The sequence below is a fragment of the Drosophila eugracilis genome, unplaced genomic scaffold (genome assembly GCF_018153835.1).
Source record: "Drosophila eugracilis isolate 14026-0451.02 unplaced genomic scaffold, ASM1815383v1 contig_498, whole genome shotgun sequence".
Taxonomy (NCBI): Eukaryota; Metazoa; Arthropoda; class Insecta; order Diptera; family Drosophilidae; genus Drosophila; species Drosophila eugracilis.
The window spans coordinates 1,547,615-1,565,435 of NW_024573369.1; the positions used below are offsets into that span (position 1 = coordinate 1,547,615).

The 17,821-nt window shown below is 36.5% G+C and overlaps 1 protein-coding gene across 2 annotated transcripts in view; it reads right to left on the minus strand.

Annotated features, from left to right (window-relative positions):
- LOC108116374 (eye-specific diacylglycerol kinase) overlaps positions 1-11,593 on the minus strand; it is a 125,811-nt gene extending 114,218 nt beyond the window's left edge. Inside the window, exons 1-2 of one of the 2 annotated variants that reach the window (XM_017228343.2) lie at positions 10,970-11,593; positions 6,945-6,950 (exon numbers count right to left, since the gene is read on the minus strand). In XM_017228343.2, the coding sequence (XP_017083832.1) occupies positions 6,945-6,950; positions 10,970-11,313 (350 nt within the window). In that variant the 5' untranslated portion in view covers positions 11,314-11,593. The remainder of the gene's footprint in view (positions 1-6,944; positions 6,951-10,969) is intronic. The other variant, XM_017228352.2, reaches the window with a different exon arrangement.
- Positions 11,594-17,821: the final 6,228 nt, after the last annotated feature.

Sequence of the window (17,821 nt, forward strand, 5' to 3'; positions counted from 1 at the left end):
CCTGAACTCAACTCTTGCCTTCCCCCATGGGAACTATAAATTCCCTGCATGTTCATCAAGCAAAATGAGAACATATCGCCAGGACATCGTATCGACCCATCGACGATTACCGATGACCAAATTTACTTTCCACCCGTCAGCCTTGCCCTACACCCCTCTCTCTCTATCTCTCTATCTGTGCCTGTTCCGTTCTGTGCTGTCCATCAAGGGGCAATCAAAATGTGGAGTGTATGGAGGTGTGTTTGACAGATATAGGTGTGCAGACAAAAGCAATCGGCATGTCAGTTGAGCAGTTTAAAAAGCACACGACGAATCGGAGGGGAAAATTATGTCCTGCTAGACAATGGCAGCGGGCGTCTAGCAAAATGTTTTCGCATTATTCAAATGAAATGCTCTTCATTGTCTGCCATATCGTACGTATACCATCCAGCAATTGCAGTAACAAAAACAAATCGAAAAAGAAATCCCCCCCCGCTCCCTGACTGGGAATGAAAACAAATAAAAAAAAAAAAGTCCGTTGAGGAAAATAGAAAAAAGAAAAACACACAAAAATTATTACCTGCATTCAGCAAGAGGAACAATGAATCATTTTTCTCTCTCTCAAATAGAAAACAACAAAAATAACAATCGAGGACGTTGCCATTAGAATGAGCAACCATTGGAGGAGTGAACATTCAAAGCGGATTGGCTCTTCGAATAACTATAGAGTTAATCCCAATTTGCATTAATCTGATTGGTTCAAAGTCATGCATTGCACAGATGCACCAGATGTGTACATAAGTCTACACTTTGAAAATAGTTTTCAAAATGTGAAAAATAAATAAGGAAATGGTGGTGTCAAGGAAACTCTTAAACTTTTCTTAGAATCCAACCATACTTGATGGTCTGCCTAAAACTATGATCTAACCCTTATTGATTACTAACTTCTAATACTATAATATCATTAAATCCTTCATTTTTTTATATAAATAATATTCTGCAAGTGCAGAAATCTCCACATACTCGGACATTGATTAGCACAAAGGAGCTGGCAAGGAGTTTCCAGCCACAAACTTCGCATCGCCTATTGGCTTATCTCGAAATGTAATGGCCAACACATAAACCTAAGCTGAGATCTATATACTAATATGTATATAAGCTGCAATGTACATAAACACCCACATCGCTTCAGCCCTGATGGCAAACCTACGCATGCATTTCTATACTATAATAAGTTCCCAGAATCAAAATTTACAATGAAAATCCATTTACAGTGGGTTCTCAAATTACATTTCTGGGAATAATGAAGGCGTAACTATGATTAGACATCAACTGTTTAGTAAAAATTTCAATTACAGAATTAATTTGAATTTTATTTAGTTTTATATTTCGATTTTTTAGATATTTAATTGGCTAAGAGAAAATTTCACAACTTCAGCTTAAAAATGACTTCCAAAAAGATGTTTGGTAGAAAATTCACCAAAAAATCTGTGTTTAACATAATCTTAAGCCATATATTTTTTATATTTACATTCCTTATTATATCCCTATATATATATCCTAGTAAAACTGAATAATTTCCCCTTGAATTACTGCTATAATTTTCCATATTAGATATGCAAAACCTCTCAATCTTTTAAAGATCTTTAAACTTTTAATGGTCCTGTGTTCGCCCAATCGAGATTCGTCGTTGGCTTTTCTTTTCTTTTCCCTTTTTTTTTTTTAGCAGACAATTTCGCGAAAATTGGTTCACCTTTTGTGGGTCTCCGCATGACATTCAGAATATTTCAGAGACAGCGTCAAAAACGCGATATGAACCATGACGACACCAAAAAAAAATCGAAAAAAATGAGACAAGAACGAAGCCTCACAAAACTTGACTGCAACGCCATCCAAATGGTTGGCAGTCAATGGCCCATTGCCTAGGCCTATATGACTTGTACAGTTAAGGGCACAAAAATAGCTTTAATTGGTTGGAAAATTGAAAAAGTTTTAAGAAATTAAGAAGGTACTGAAGGTGATGGAGATACTAATACTAAGTACCAAGAAAATGAATAAAAGAAAAATCTATAAAAAATCAAATTAAAAATCTAAAATATAAGAAAAGGGAATAACCTTGAAGGGCCAAAATATGTTACTTAAATAGTTCGAAATTTCACAAACATTCATAATAAGACCTAATCTCTTGAACCCAACTATGCAACAGCCTAGCTCTGAGGCCGCATCTCAAAGTGGCAAGTCAAGCGTCAAGAAGAAGGTGCAGAGCATCAGCAGCAGCAGCAGCATCAGCGGAGGGCCCAAGGACGCTGCGGCCTGTGTGATATGTTAATTTGGCCTAAACTACACACCAACGGCAAATGGCAAAATAGCGGATGCGAAAAGCAAAAACGAAAGCGAAACGCGACGCGTCCTTCGCCCGCAAATCCCAAAGGCAAAATGTGTCATACATTCGCCAGTTAGCGAAGGATTTTACAGAAGAAAAAGAAACCACTGTGTTTTCTTCTTTGGGTTTTCTTTTTTCTTTCCACTTCTGCTCCTCTCAGCTCTGTCTTTGGCAGCTTTTTAGCTCACCCGGACATGGGGCAGTTTTGATTTATGCCACAAGATGCGACAGTCTCGAGGAGTATATGAAAATAAATCAGTTTGGCACATTTTTTGTAGAGCTGTTTTTATAATGCTCAAGGAAAATGTATCATAAAGAAAGACAAATGGTTGTAAAATGTTTATGATTTTCAGGATTTAATTGATTTATAGTTCTTAGTTGGTGCTATTTCTCCGTTAAGGAAACTGGTGACTGTGTCAGAAAGAAACTAAAATAGTTTCCATACTTCTTCCTCTCAAACTGATTTCTAATAACTTCACAGCTTTGGTTAAACAGCAGAAAGAAGGCTAAATTATATAGTATATATATCCCAGAAAACACGGTATCAACTTCGCTATTCAATAAAGATTTCTTTAAAAGATTCTTTGCGGATGCTATAATGAAAGTTGAGCCATTGTGGCGCCCACTGGGGCGCATTTCCGCCCACTTTTCCCCAAAAAAAAAACGCCCCTCGATTGACACGTTCGCCCAGAGTACTATATAACCATCGTACCCTGAAAATCCCACACCTTACTGTCAAATTTAATGCGGTTCGCTGTTTATTAGATTTGCACAAATGGCATTTTCGGCAGTAGGTTGCGCCACTGAAAATGGCTATGGGAATGGGAATGGGTATGGGTATGGGAATGGGTATGGCGATGGATGGATGTAGATCTTAATGTGGGTGTGAAGGTCCTTTCTAGGCGTTAAGTGCTTGTTGGTGGTGCTTTTGCAATAACAACAAAAAGGCAACAACTCTATCGGCTGCCAAAAAACCGACAGCGAAATTATTGAAAATTCATTTAAATGTCAGCAATGTTGAAGGAGCCTCACAAAAATGGCGCAACATGTCGTATGCGCATTATTAAATATTAAAATGTTTACATTATTAACAACAAACAGCGAAGAGACGAAAGGCAAAGCACCAGCACAGGCCGAGGGGACCTGCACACACGCAGTCGAAATTAAATTTCAGTTTTCCGAGAGAAAGAATCAACATATTTATGAGTGTTTTTCGAGTGACAGTGGAGAAGCGAACGGATACTCAATCCGATTGTAAATTAGAAGGCAAACACATCATGTCCGTGTCCATGTCCGGTATTGAAAAACAAAAACAACAGAACAGCGTCAATTGGATAGAAAGAGAAAATTAAATCAACGGCACGCCATCATCGTCATCATCATCATCATTCGATGATGGCATTCGTCAAAATCCGTCAAAACAGATTGCAGTCGAGTCCAAAAACTGCAGCCAAAAACAAAAATTCTGCTACGAATTTTGATTGGCTCGTTTTCATGGTCCCCGAAAGTTGGTTGATTTTTTGAATTGAGTTTGAATTTAGAGATTTAGAAGAAATGCCAATGGGTTAAGAGTTGGGGGAAACTTTTTTAGGTTTTTTGAAATTTAATTTTATAGTAGTTAAGTACAAGGAAACTTTTTTATAAGGTAATGTTCGTAGATGATGATTTTTTTATCCCTAAAATTATTCATTTTGTCAAGGCTTTCGAAGATAGGGAACTTATTAAGAGAAAACTTAGACAATTTCTATAAAAAGTAAGGCAGATAATGGAAACTGTGTAAAATAATCAGTAAAATCCCAATAAACATAAGGAAAAACCTTAACATTTCCACAAATGCCAGCAAATTAGACATCTTAACCTCACTAAGAAAATCAAAAACTGACATTAGAACGGATAGTTTTCGCAGAATAATCGAATTCGACAATGCACTTATGACAAAACAACAGGCCAAAACGGATGATGGCGTCTGTGAAAATGTCAATAGGAAAACTGCAAGAGACTGAGAAACAAGGGCGTAAGCAAAAACTAAATCAAAAGGGTTAAAGAGTTATATAAAAATTCGTAGATTTATAACCTATCTGACCCCTTCTCTGACTACACCCTGACTACACAACGGATGCATCGATGGCAGTCCCGTTGACAGCGGAAATCCTTGCCTTTCCGCTCCGCTCTGTTCCGTTCCGTTCCGATCCAATCCAATCCTATCCGATCCGATCCGCTCCATTTCCATTTCCCCTACCCATCCTGGCCATCCGCAATGCGAAACGAGAGGCTGCTAACAAACTGTCATAAAAATCAGCAAATATGCATTTTGCCATCCATCGCACATCCACTTGCCAGCGAAAAACCCCTCAACTCGAACTCGAATTCCCGAATAACAAAAATGAAAAGTTCATTTTGAGTGTCATGTTTAAGGCTCGTAAAATCAACTCTCTCATCGTTGAGTTTTTCTTTTTCGCTCCGTTTCGACTCATTGCGAGGCAACATTGCATAATATCAATATCAATTTCACATTTCCCCATTTTCCATCCATCCAACAGCCAAACCTCAAACCCCGAAACCCCTTCCGTTCATTGTTGTCCTTTGTATGGATATTACCCCAAAATGCTCCTTCATTCCCGTTCATAAGAGGACAATCTACTTCTTCATCGGCAGCCATTCTACAAACTCATTCCCTGATTTCCTTCATTTTGCCTTACAATGGCGAATTGTATGAGAAAAATGAGAGACGTCAACGGGGCGTATGCGTAACGCATGCATAGAAAGTCAGAAAAAAATTAATTTTAAATAAAAATAAAGGGAAATATGTGTGTGTAGAGGGAAAATCGGAATAATAGGGTTAACAAAGAGCGAAACTGTAATTATTGATTGGGAAATTTCGATTTAAGCGTTTTGGTAGAAGATCTGAAGATTTTACTGCCCATTTTTGAAAGGAGTTTGATATTTTGCAAACGGACAAACGGACAAACGGACAGATGGACGGACAGACAGACAGACGGACATGGTTTAATCGACTCGGCTATTGACCCTGATCAAGAATATATATACTTTATAAGATCGGAGACTCTTTCTTCTACCTGTTACATACTTCTCTACGAATCTGATATACCCTTTTCCTTTACGAGTAACGGGTATACTAAACTATTAAACTTTGTTAAGCTTAAGAAATTTTAAAAAATATATTTTTAGAAATTTTCTAGCTTATTTTTGTTTAACTAAATACAACCCTTTGAAAATAAGAATTCTGTTAAAAAATTAATTAATTACAAATAATTTCAAACCTTACAAAAACTTTCTAAATATTTTTGCTTTAAAAAGTAGTTTTTTTTGTGAAAATTCCAGAAAAATCAAGACATTCGCCCTATAAATTTTCCTTAAATTCATTTCTACTTTAAATCAAAGATATTTTGTCAAGCCTGAAAGCCTTCCGAATTCGTTGGTTTAATAAATCCATAAATTTGTTTTATTTTTTTGGGGAGACAAAACCTAGTCGAATGTTGAATGTATTTTCTTTGTTCCTTTTTAAATTTCCTTGCGGCAGAAAACGTGCTTTCTCCCCGCTTTCCACACACACACACACACACTTTCCACGCTTTTCCTTTCCACCTTTCAACCACCCATCCTCCGCTGGTTAACTGCTGTTGGAAATATGATTACAATGGTTGACAGACAAAACGTCGTGCCAGGTGGGAAGGTTGTCAAAACGAATACATGTCCGACCGATGCGTGCGATTACCGTGGGGTTGCAAATGGTTGAAAGGTGAAAGGAGAGCATGGAGAAAGTGGCAAGTAGAACGTAGAATTTTCGGGGGGGTGGTAAATAGGCGAACAAGAAGAATTTCAGATTGTTTGTCTGTGACATTGAAAATGTTTAAAGTGGCATTTTGGCAAACACTTTTGGCCTTGCCTTAAGTCAAGGTAATTAGAAGTTAAGTTAAGAAGGAGGCTTAAACAAACTTGTTTTGGAGTTAAGGAAATTGGAAAATTATTAGAGAGAAAAGGGGTCTTCTGCTAAGCAAACTTCTGAAGTTTCCCCTTTAAATTGTTAGAAAAATTTTAGAATAGAATTTCCTATTTAAGCACAGGTTTAACAGTGCCAAAGAAGCTTTAAGGAGTTATTTGTAAAATCTTATCAGCATCACAAACAACTCTCTAAAGCTCCATAAACTAATTTATTCACACAATAAAAAAATCTACTACTAAAACTTTCTCATACTATTATCCATCTAATAGTACAATCAATTTTAGTTTCAATTTAATAATCAAGCAAAAAAGAGAGAATCTAACCAAACGAATGGTCAACTCCTTCTCTTATTTTTTTTTATAGAATTATTTTTGGCAATCGGCTTGGGACTTTTGGGTCGTTAAATCGTTAAAAATCGTTAAAGCCAGCCATAAAGTTAGCAAGTAAAACGTATATCCCAAACGCATTAAACTGCATTAATCTTGTCGGGATGGTAAATACCTGATGTAATGTGCATGTTTGTGGCTTTTATGTACGTGCGCATATATTTTCGTTCGGCGCCTTTTGTTTTCAGGCTGCTTAACGACAGGTTCGTAACCAAATTTCGGTTGTACTCACGTATCACTGCAATGAGAAAAGGAGAAAGAAACAGGTTAAAAAAATGCTGTAAACAAAAGCTGAAAATCAATATTAAAGTAGATGGGAAAGTTGTTGATTTTAAACAGAAATTTTATTTAAGAAATTAGCTGGAATGGAGAAAAAATTGGTTGCTGATTAGGTTTAAATTTTGCTAATTTATTAAATCAAATTTTTCATTTTAAGTTTGAATTTATCAAGTTTAGGTTGGTAAACTAAAATAGCACTGCCAAAGCTTATAATTTTTCAATTTTTCTTACAAAACTCTTTAAAATATTTCTATTTAATGATAAGGAAGCTTATTTCTTGCATAATACTAAACCTAAATATAGTTCTAAGCCCTATAACTTAACCCCTTAGAAGTTTTTAGTTTAACTTTCTAATAACAAGCACTAAAATATTCGATTTACCACCCTTACACTAAAAATGATCTACCCATCTTCATGGCATCTTCCCCTCTCGACCAACCTAACCTAAACTGCATTCCCGCAGACCGAAAAATCTCAAGTGGCATGCCTCAAAGTATCTCAGTCTGAAATCTTCAATAACCCTCGTTGCCTCACAGCACTCATATTTTCTTTTTACTCATATATATATATATTCTTCCTGTTCCTGTGCCGTTGGACAATTTGCCCTAAAATGTTATTTGGCGAATGTGTCGAGTTGCTTTATAGGTGCACTTTCCTGTTCTTGCCCCAAAATGGAGATCATCTGAGTTGGAATGGGAATGTATATGTATATAGTATAGCATAGTGTGTGTGCGTGTGTAATAAGCATAACAGCTAGCTTGGCAACCTTGCTTTTTCTCTGGCTAAAACGACGCTGCAGGCATCACATATTTTTGCAAGCCACTAAAATGCGCGATTCAGAGCGACGCAAACTACGTAAAACCAGAAAAAAAAGGCTCAGCGAGTGGCAAGCAATAAAAGCAAGCAAAAACTCACAGATACTCACACCCACGGGCACACAAATACTGTCGAACCACACGCAAATGTGGGCGGAGGTAAAATGCATGGGGATATGGATATATATATATAGGGCAGGTCCCTAGTCCCTAACTAACTATCATAACTATGTTATACCCTAACGGGAAAGGTAGTAGTGCACTTTGTAGAAGTTATAAATGTTTGAAATGAAAGTCAAAGAAGATGTTTAGAGTTGGGAAGTAGGAAGGTTTCCGTATGGAGGAGGAATGTTCTCTTTTTGTTGCCTACTTTTAGACAGATTTCGCAAATATTAGCGATTTCGTAGTATTAGTGATTTCTGTGGCAAACCTTTTCAAGTTTCTTATCTCTTTTTGTGTAAGCTAACAAAAACTTCAACATGAACACGATTTTAATTAAAAATGATATATATATTAAAAATTTCCCTTTTTTTTTAAGGAAAATTGCTTAAAAAGTGAAAAAGATTAAGAATATTTATCTATACTTTTTCCTTTTTAAAATTTAATATTAACACTTTTTATATTAACATTTGGTAAGTGCATAGGAAAACCTATCATCCAAGACCTGTCATCCAAACCTTAACTTGAATGTTTTAAACAATTTTCTAAGCTCAAATTTTGCTGGCAACATGCAGAGGAAAAACTCCCTTTGCTTACTTGTTTTTTTTTTTTTGGCCGCCTGCTTTTGTGGCATATTTGCCTGCAATTTTTTTGTTAGTCCTGGTTTTGCTTATGAGAGATATGGGGAGAGGGGGAGAAAACGTAAGGATTTTCAGGACATGCAACGGGTTGCATGAGTAGGAATCCCCAGGAAACCCCATGAAGAAGATGAAAATCCCAGTGGGCGAAGAAAACTCCCAAAACAGATGGTAAAATTTCACTTGCATTAAAGCCAAACGGCTGCAAGTTTTTGACAGCCGGGGAAAACACCAGGAAAAGTGTGAGAAAAGTGTGGAAGCAAGTAGAGCAAACACACAAACACACATACACACACTCACATCACTTGCAACTGGGGAAAAGTTGTCCAATGTTTTATGAGTTTTGTGTGGCATGTCGAAAACGGGGGGGTATTGGTAGTCTCCAAAGACATTGCAGGATGATTGCCGTCCCACAAAATACAAAACCAAACTCCTTTGTGCACTTACTCTAATGTTTATTCATATTTCATCTTGTTATCTTGGCCCAGGTCAAAGGTCGACCGTCTCCCTTACGCTGAATTTATCACAAAAGCTAATTTATACCACAATTATGGTGGAAAACTTTCACCATTTCATTTCTACATTTGCATTCCCACAAAACACAAATGATTAATTGCCATAAATTGTAATCGAGCCTGGCCATAAGGGGTTAACAAACTCCCAAGTACGAATGTTAGACAAGAATTGTACATTAATTAAGTTTTTAAGTTGCTTAATTAACCAGAAACTGTGACTTTCCTTTTACTTTTCTATATAGAAACCTCACTAATCCTGCCAAAAAAAACCTCCACAATCGATAAGCCTATCAGCAATATCGATAAATTCGATACACATACATACATACACACATCCTGAACAGCAATCTTCATTAGCGCGAGCTGCCTGTCTGGTTTTCTGCACAATTAACTAACTTGAAATGTAACCAAAAATTGTAAATATTTACAGCCCCTCAAGGCCAGCGAAAAGCGAGAGGGTAGAAGGGTGCAGGGCAGAGAGGGGGGTGCTGGCGAACGAGGTGGTCTGATCCAGGTAATGGTTGACACCTCCATCAAAAGGATAAAAAGCCAACGTACTTCATTAATTTTAATTAAGCGCCCACAGCATGACAAAAACGTGAGACCAAAAAAGGCGAGACCAAAAGGACGCCGGCGACAGAAACAACAGGGTTCCCTGTTGCTGATGAGAAAAGTGGAACGAAGATGGGGTAAGGGATGGGGGGGGAAGGGGAAATGTGAAAAGTGTGGAAAACTGTGGAATGGTGTAATAGCAAGGGTGTCGCGAAATGTTAACTGCAAGCAAATACCTAGAGATGAACATTTTGGGTGACGAATTCCAAACATTTTCGTTACTAGGAATCTAAGTTGATTAAAAATAATCTAAGATTTGGGAGGGGTATGAAAATCTTCGAAAAGATAATAGGGCTTACCTATCGAGCACTTAATAACTTGAATAATGTTTCCATAATCTCTTAGAATCTCTAAAAATATTAATATAGAAAACTCCCTTGACCTTCTCTTACTGATCCCGCAAAACATCTTCATGAAAGCCGTCTGCCAAAAAACCACATTTTCCCCACCTCCTTCGACACTTCACATACACATAGTTTCTACGGGTTAACCCTGAGTGTTTTTCCTGGAATATGTATTAAATATTTTTGGGGCAAAATGTTCGTACTATTTTCGCTCACTTTCACCTTCATTTGGATTTTTAGACTTCTGCCTTTTGCCTTATGAATTTGTGAAAATGCAAGCAGACTGAGTCGCAGGCAGAGGCTGAAACTGAGGCTGAGGCTGCCCAACATTCATTTCAGACTTTCTGGCCAAACGAAACCGCAAAACTTGAAACATTTCAATTTGTCTGCGGCCCCGTTTTGTAGGCTTTGCAATAAGGGGGATTGGATTTTGTGGCTATGTTAAACCGATGTCTGTGTGTCTGCTGCAGGAAGTCGGTTAAAGGTCAGAGGGCGAGAGACCAACAGGTTAGGTAGAGGAAATCACATGTGAATTGAAAAAGTCTATCAAGACGTAATAGAAAGCAATGTTAGTTGGGGTTTAGCTTATAGTTAAGCTTAGTTTAAGGGCCACTAAGAATGTTGGGAAACTTCTTTGGGAGTCTGACTTTATCAGGAGTTAGTAAAATGTAAAGAAAAACCCAGAAAATAGAAAATATTCCTTTTTAGCGTGAAAAACCAATATATGCTTGTAATGCATGGAAATCCAATTATTGTTGACATTTTCCCAGCAAAACATAATACATAATTCCCGGAAGGAAGCCCCAACAAATCACCCAAACAAAGCCTAATCGAATTAAGAGGGGAAACTACAAATCGGTGGCTACAAATCCCATAATACGCTGGGAATACTCACTAATCCAACATTTCGATATCCTCATCGCTATCGCCCTCATCGTCATCATCCAGACCCTCTTCATCGTCATAGAATCGGGCTTCATCGGCAGCATTGGTTCCACCAAATCTCTCCCTGCTTCTTTCCCTGCTCCTCTCTCTTTCCCTTTCACGATTCTGCATGCCATTACTGGGATTTCGTCCCGTTCGCGAGGTGGCCGGGGAATCGGATGAACCGCGATTCCCGCGACGATTCCTGGTCGACTGAACTGGCAGACCCACGCCCTGCTCCAGTTCCTCCTCCTCCTCATCACTCTCGATCTCAATCTCATCAAGATCCCGCTGACTGATGCTACGCTCTGGCATTTTAACGTCTTCTTTTCAAATCAAATCAAATCACTTGCAAAAAAAATAACTTTTATATCCCAAAAAATGTCACACACGATTTTGCTTTATGTTTTTAGATATAGATTTTCGAATTTAGTTTGCGAAATTGTTTTGACTTTTTGTCTTGCCAACCAAGTTAGACTTGCACCGAACGCACTCGAAACTGCAATTGGCGATGAAAGCGCGTTGGTCGGTCCGCGATTGGCAATTGGGACAGAAGTCCAAAGATTTGCTGGGGCTTCACATCGCGAGACCTTAGCCAGAGGTGCTGGTCACCTCTCTAATGGCTAATTCAATTAGGTTTGAGCAGGGAAAATGTAAAGGAAGAGAGTTCGGACTATTCAATGACCCTCTAATGGTGGTTCAGATTAAAATATTTACAAATTTTCTTATAACAAAATCATGAAAGCACTCTAGAGGGTGAAAAACTACTTCCATCCTCTATATAGAAACTGAATGATATATAAATCTTACAATCTAAAACCATTCCCCAACTGAAGTAAAGGAAAACCCATACAGCCTTTCACTTTCAGAGTACAGGGTGCCTAGCTTCGACGGTCAGTCCAAGAACATTTTCCATTTTGTCCGTACGGTTTGTTCTAGCCACTTTTCCACCTTCGAAAAGCAACAACAACTATTACAAGAACAACAACAACAACCATAAGAACAACAACAACAACAACAATAAGAACCAAAGAAAAGCAAATAATGCTGAAATGGGTCAGCGATTTTCGGGGGCGACATTGTGACGATAGGAAGGAAGCCCTTCGCACGTGCTGCTCACCTTTGATAAATGGAATCGAGGGGGAAAGGGAGAAGGGCAGAGGGTGGCGCACATAGGTGACACACGAAATAGCCACGTCTGCAGGAAATGCCTTACTCAATTGAGGTAATCAAGTACTCGTATTACTTAAATTGTGATTAAAACTACTTTCGTCGTTCAATGGCTGTTTGGCGAAATTGATTGGCCATTTGATGCTGTGATTAAGGTTTTCCTTTAGGTGAGTTTAAGGGAGTGAGGAGAAGTTTAAATTGCATTTTTTTTAGAAAATAAAATAGAAGTTAAATGGATTTTTAAGGTAGATATACGTTATCTTTATGATACTTTCGCTGCTTATTAAGTTTTAAGTTTTTTTGCTGTTTTAAATGCCGGAGAAAGTTAAAGTTTGTGGTTAAGCCAACCTTTGAAATATCATTTAGTTGCTTTTTGATTTAAGTTTAAACTACAATCTACCCTTTTAAATATTTCTAAAAATATTTTAGGCCTGTTGTATAATTTTGTAAACTGATAATTAGCCTTTTCCTAGAATAAAAATTATCATTTCCATTGCATTTTTCCTAACAATTATCTCAGCCTTCGTGATTCTGAAAATATTAGTTTGGTTTTGGCTTAACTGCACTTCCGCTAACACCCCCCTTTCCTGCTCCTCTTCTTCTTGAAAACATCTTTCTCATTTGTTTTTTCCAGGCAACCCATAAAACCATAAAAATTTCAAATGAGCTAAGCCCGCCGCAATGAGCCCGATTTAATGAGCCATTTCAATGCCGCGGAGCCTCTGGAATCGCTTCCCAACCAAAACTGGCAGGGAATATCAACAATTTTTATGCATTTATCCAAACATTTGTTTTTAATAATGCTGTAAAATAAAACAAGCAAGAAAAAAGGAAAAAATAAACGCAAAACGGAAGATTTTTGCGGTTGCAATTTTCTTATTTTTTGGTGAAATTTAAGCTTTAAAATTAAATATTTATGCTAGACGGAATGTAAAATCATTTTGGGTAAATAAATTTATTAATTCGAGTATTAATATGATATTATTTTTTCCCAAAATTATTTAAAAATCAACCTCACTTAAGAAAAATTACTTTAAACTGAACAAAAATGCACATAAAATCGATTTTTTCTTAAAATCTTAAGTAAAACTTAAATAAAAAATTCTAAAAAATATATTTCGTTACCTAAAAATCTAGTTTAATACTAGAAAATAATTATCTCTCGTTTAGCTTAACTTCTCTTAACAAAATATTTGCTATTAATAAACTTTTTACCCAATAACCCAGCTCCGTTGTTAGTAATTTGAGGCTGCCATAAATCTGTCAGTAAGACAAAGTGCTAAGCTTAATAATTAACTCCCCTGATTACCTACAATTGCAATGCATTAAATGACCTCAAAATCTGTTTGCCGACCAACGCGATTAATCTTCTACTTTGACAACATTTTGCAACAAACTTTGAATTGCCTTTGCTCGATTGTTTTTCCAAAACAAACAACAAAAATTCCTGACCAGCAGGGGTCATGTTGCCAATTATTTTAATGTACATTAATTGAAGTCGTTGCACTAACGATAATTTGAATTTTCGTATATTAATAATAATGCGACAGACGGACAACAACAACACAAAAGGCAAATGGTGATGAATCGCTTTTGGCGGAGCGTGTGGATACGACGGTCAATGCCAAGGGCATGAAACTTATGCCGGCAACTGTGACGAAAACAACAACCGGCGATGGCCAGAAAGGCTATAAAAAAGATATTTGTATATATATATAGGAATCTATATATATATATAATCAGCCACGAGACACACAGCACAGCTCAGAAAAGGTGTCAACGCAGACAACCTTCAGTGGCACATAACAATAAGATCTTTTGGCCAAACAAACTAAAAGAATCGACTAAAAACCATGCGGAAGAAACAGGAAAGTCAAGCAAATCTTTATAATGCGAAGAATTATGCACTCTTTGAAGATACTATATAGATATCAAATTAGAAGTAGATTATGTTATATCTATAATAACACTTTTTTTTAGCTTCTTTTTTTAGATTTCTTGAGAACTTTCTTCTTTTAAATATTTTTCAATCTCCTAAAAATCCATCCTAAACCCTATATCATTTTATCTACACCTTCTAATCAGTTGAATGTCCCCCAAAGCATGGAATTCAGTTAACCAATTTTTATGTTTGGCCAAAAGGCAACCAGCCAGTCAACGAATTCCAAATGCTGAATAAATAAAGCATAAATATAAAACCAAAAACAGCGGCCAAAAGAGGTAGCAAAAGCCACAAAATAAAGCGATAATCATAGTTAGGGCACTAGTCTGTGTATGTGTGTGTGCCAGTGTGTGTGTGTTAAATGCCAATAGAAATGCGAAACAATTAGGCGAAATGTAGTTAAATACAATAAAGAAAAAATAAGAAGAACAAAAGCAAGAGCCAGGAAACAAAACACTCGTAAAATGCAGTAACAAAAAAAAACTATAAAAACGAAAAGAACAGCAAAGCAAAGTAAATAAACACGCATAACGATTTTCTGATAAGAACGAACAGTGCGGGTCGGGAATATAAAGCTAAAAGAGAGCGACATTTGGTGGGCAGATTTAATGATTAATAAAACACTTTGTGTTGCAATGAAAAATAAATTGGAAATTAATTGGGTTTATCTTTTTGTAAATTTCACATTAAAACGGCTTACTTTACTTAACCCGCACTGTATAGACTAAGCTGCACACCTTAAAACCAATACAAAAGCAAAAATAGACATGATTTTTTTTGCACACCTTTAACGATTATGATGATAATGATAATGATGATCAGAGTATGATGAGTGTCGGACACATCAGGGGCGCCCACTGTCTTATCAGCGGAGAATGTTCTTTTTGCTATCAGGTTCCCTAAGGCAAACACTTTTCAAAAACGAGCGTTAAACAAGACAAATTATTACAGATGCCCGAACAATAAAACCTCGATAAAAGACACTTGTTCACTTTGTAAGTTAATTAAAAAAAAAAAATTGCAAGCAAAATAATAATTATTTTCGATTTTAAATGAAATTTAAATCAAATCCAATAAGAATCTCCATTCACAAATTCTAATTAGTTAGCACGATATCTTTCTCCTTTCCTTTCCCTCTTCCAGCATTCTTACTTCCAATTCGCAATGGAAGCAGTAAAGTGGAATCAAGTTCAAGGTTACGATCAATCGATCGTTATCTCTTTCGCACGCATATGACTCACCTGCTAACGAAGCTGCGCTGCTCTTCCTCTGCCGGCGTTGCTTTGGCGTTGACTTTGCTGTTGACGTTGTTGTTGTCGTTGACTCCAGCGTTGGTAGTGGCAGAGTCAGAAGCAGCGCCGTTGATGCCGGCGACCTCTGATGTCACAGGTCGATAGATCAAAGGTTTAACGTTGCGTTCGAAGTCGTCAAGAAAGACGACATCGTGAACGGGTATGATGCGATGATCGGTGACGTTGAAGTGTAGATCGCGAAACGGACCGTTGAGAAGGCAGCGCAGCGGCGACGTCGCCAACACGGCGTCATCCGAAGGTAACTGTAAATGCAAATTTGTAAGAACTCTTTTTCACTGAATGAAACACTTAAAACTAGATATATTATTCCACTATTAACACTTCGCGATATAGTAAGCCTTGTTTATCCATGATATTGGTTTAGAATATGCTTTCCGGTGATCGTTATATATATATTATAAATCTTTATGAAATTGGTGTAAAATTTTGCCTCCGTCCTGGTTGCCAAATTAATGCGTAATGAATGGGCATTCGATAATTCAGTGATGATACGTCACAACGATAGTTAGTGTTAGGATAACATCTCTGTTTCACTTACATAAGATGTTAAGTTTTGGCAGAGCTTTTTACATGAAATGCGATCGGAAATGTTATCCTTGGTGGGGGAAACAAAGTTTGATGGGTAAACAACAAGTTAAGAAAGGGAAATTATTGCTTGAATGGGGGAATTATTTATGGGCAATTAATTATGTAGGTGTTTTGATTAGTTTTCAAGGCCTTTTATATATTTTTTTATTTAATGGTAAATGTTTGAAAATCTTTGTGAGCAAAAATATTTATTTATTTTTTTTGTGTTGGTTTTTGGCTAATAAGTTTAATTTTAAAAGCTATTAATTGTTGTTTATCATCTGTTTTAAAAATGTATATGTAAGTTTGATAAGTTAGCCTTAGATAAACTATAGATAATTCTGATAATTATCACATAATACCCCAGGTCATGTTAGGAATCACAGCTGGTAAATTATCTTAACTGTTTGGTTTGCTTTTATTAGCACATTGATAATTATTATATAATTAGTAAACTTTTAAGCATATTTTAAGGATTTAATTTACTACGGCCTACTACAACATTTAACAAGAATTGATATAAAAACGTAACAAAATATTTAAACACACAAAATAACTATTAGAAGGAGAGTTTATGATGTAATGAAAGCTTAGTAAAGGCTAATATTAATGGGCTTTTAGCTACTTTTAGTAGTTGTGCAATGTTAGTATAGAAAATAATGAAATGTTTATATAAAATATAGAACAAAAATCTCAGATAAATAAAGTAATTTTTCTGTTTCTCTTAGAAAATCGTTCATGAAATAAGGCTAAACTAACTTTGACTAATAGTTTTGCATATTTTAGCTGCTCTAAACTTGGCTAACAAGCCCCTGAAACATGACTAACACTTCATTTAAGTAAATAAAACTAAAAAATGTACGTTTTTTACCTTGATTTTGCCATTGGTTGCTGAGAACATTGAGATTTCGAGATTTCAAAGATAAAAGATGAGCAAACAAATCAAATAAGAAAAATGCACAAGTAACACGGATACAACACCTACACATGGACAAATATGTATGTATGTGTTGTCGGTGTTTGTAGAACGAACAAGAAGAAGTAGAAGAAGAAGAGGAGGAAGCAAATTGGACACGCGTGCGTCGTCGCGTTGGTTGGATTTGTATTTTCTTATTTGACTGCTTTTTCGGTGCTACTTTTACTGCTTTTCTCGCCTAACTTTATTTCCCAATTGGCTTTGTGGCATTATTTTTCACAAACTTTACTGTGTTTTATATGTCTGTTTTTAACTCTTATTTTATTCATTATTTAATTTGTTTTGTTTTGATCTGCAGTTTATTTATTTATCCATTTTCTCTTAATTTACTTTCAATTAAGACGGACACAAATACGAACAACAACAATAACTACAACAAAAAAAAATACAGAAAACACAACACGAACGGCACTTGCACAATTGAGTAAAATAACAACAAATTAATAGGAACGCGAAAAATACGGGCTGCTGCGGCTGCGCCTTCACTTTTCACTAAAACAAAAAGCACGTAAATAAAAATTCAGACGAGATTTTGTGTGTGGTTGTTTTTGTTGTTGATTTCTTTGCCGATCGCTCTGCCGCCGCCGCTTGACTGCGCTGCCCGCTTCGCCGCGCTCTTCCAATTGGTCCAATTGTGATCAAACAGCTGGTGGCCAGTTGGATCGCTATTTACCGCTAGCTGGCAACACTGCGCAGGCAGTAAAGTAGCCACACTGCAGAAGTTAGCGATGACCGATAGTTGTTGATTATTTAACATTCACGAAATTTAGTTATTTCTAACATATTTTAATTTAGATGTTTATATAAAGCTATATATATTCCCCTGTATATATTGCTAATAGTTTTAAATTTGTT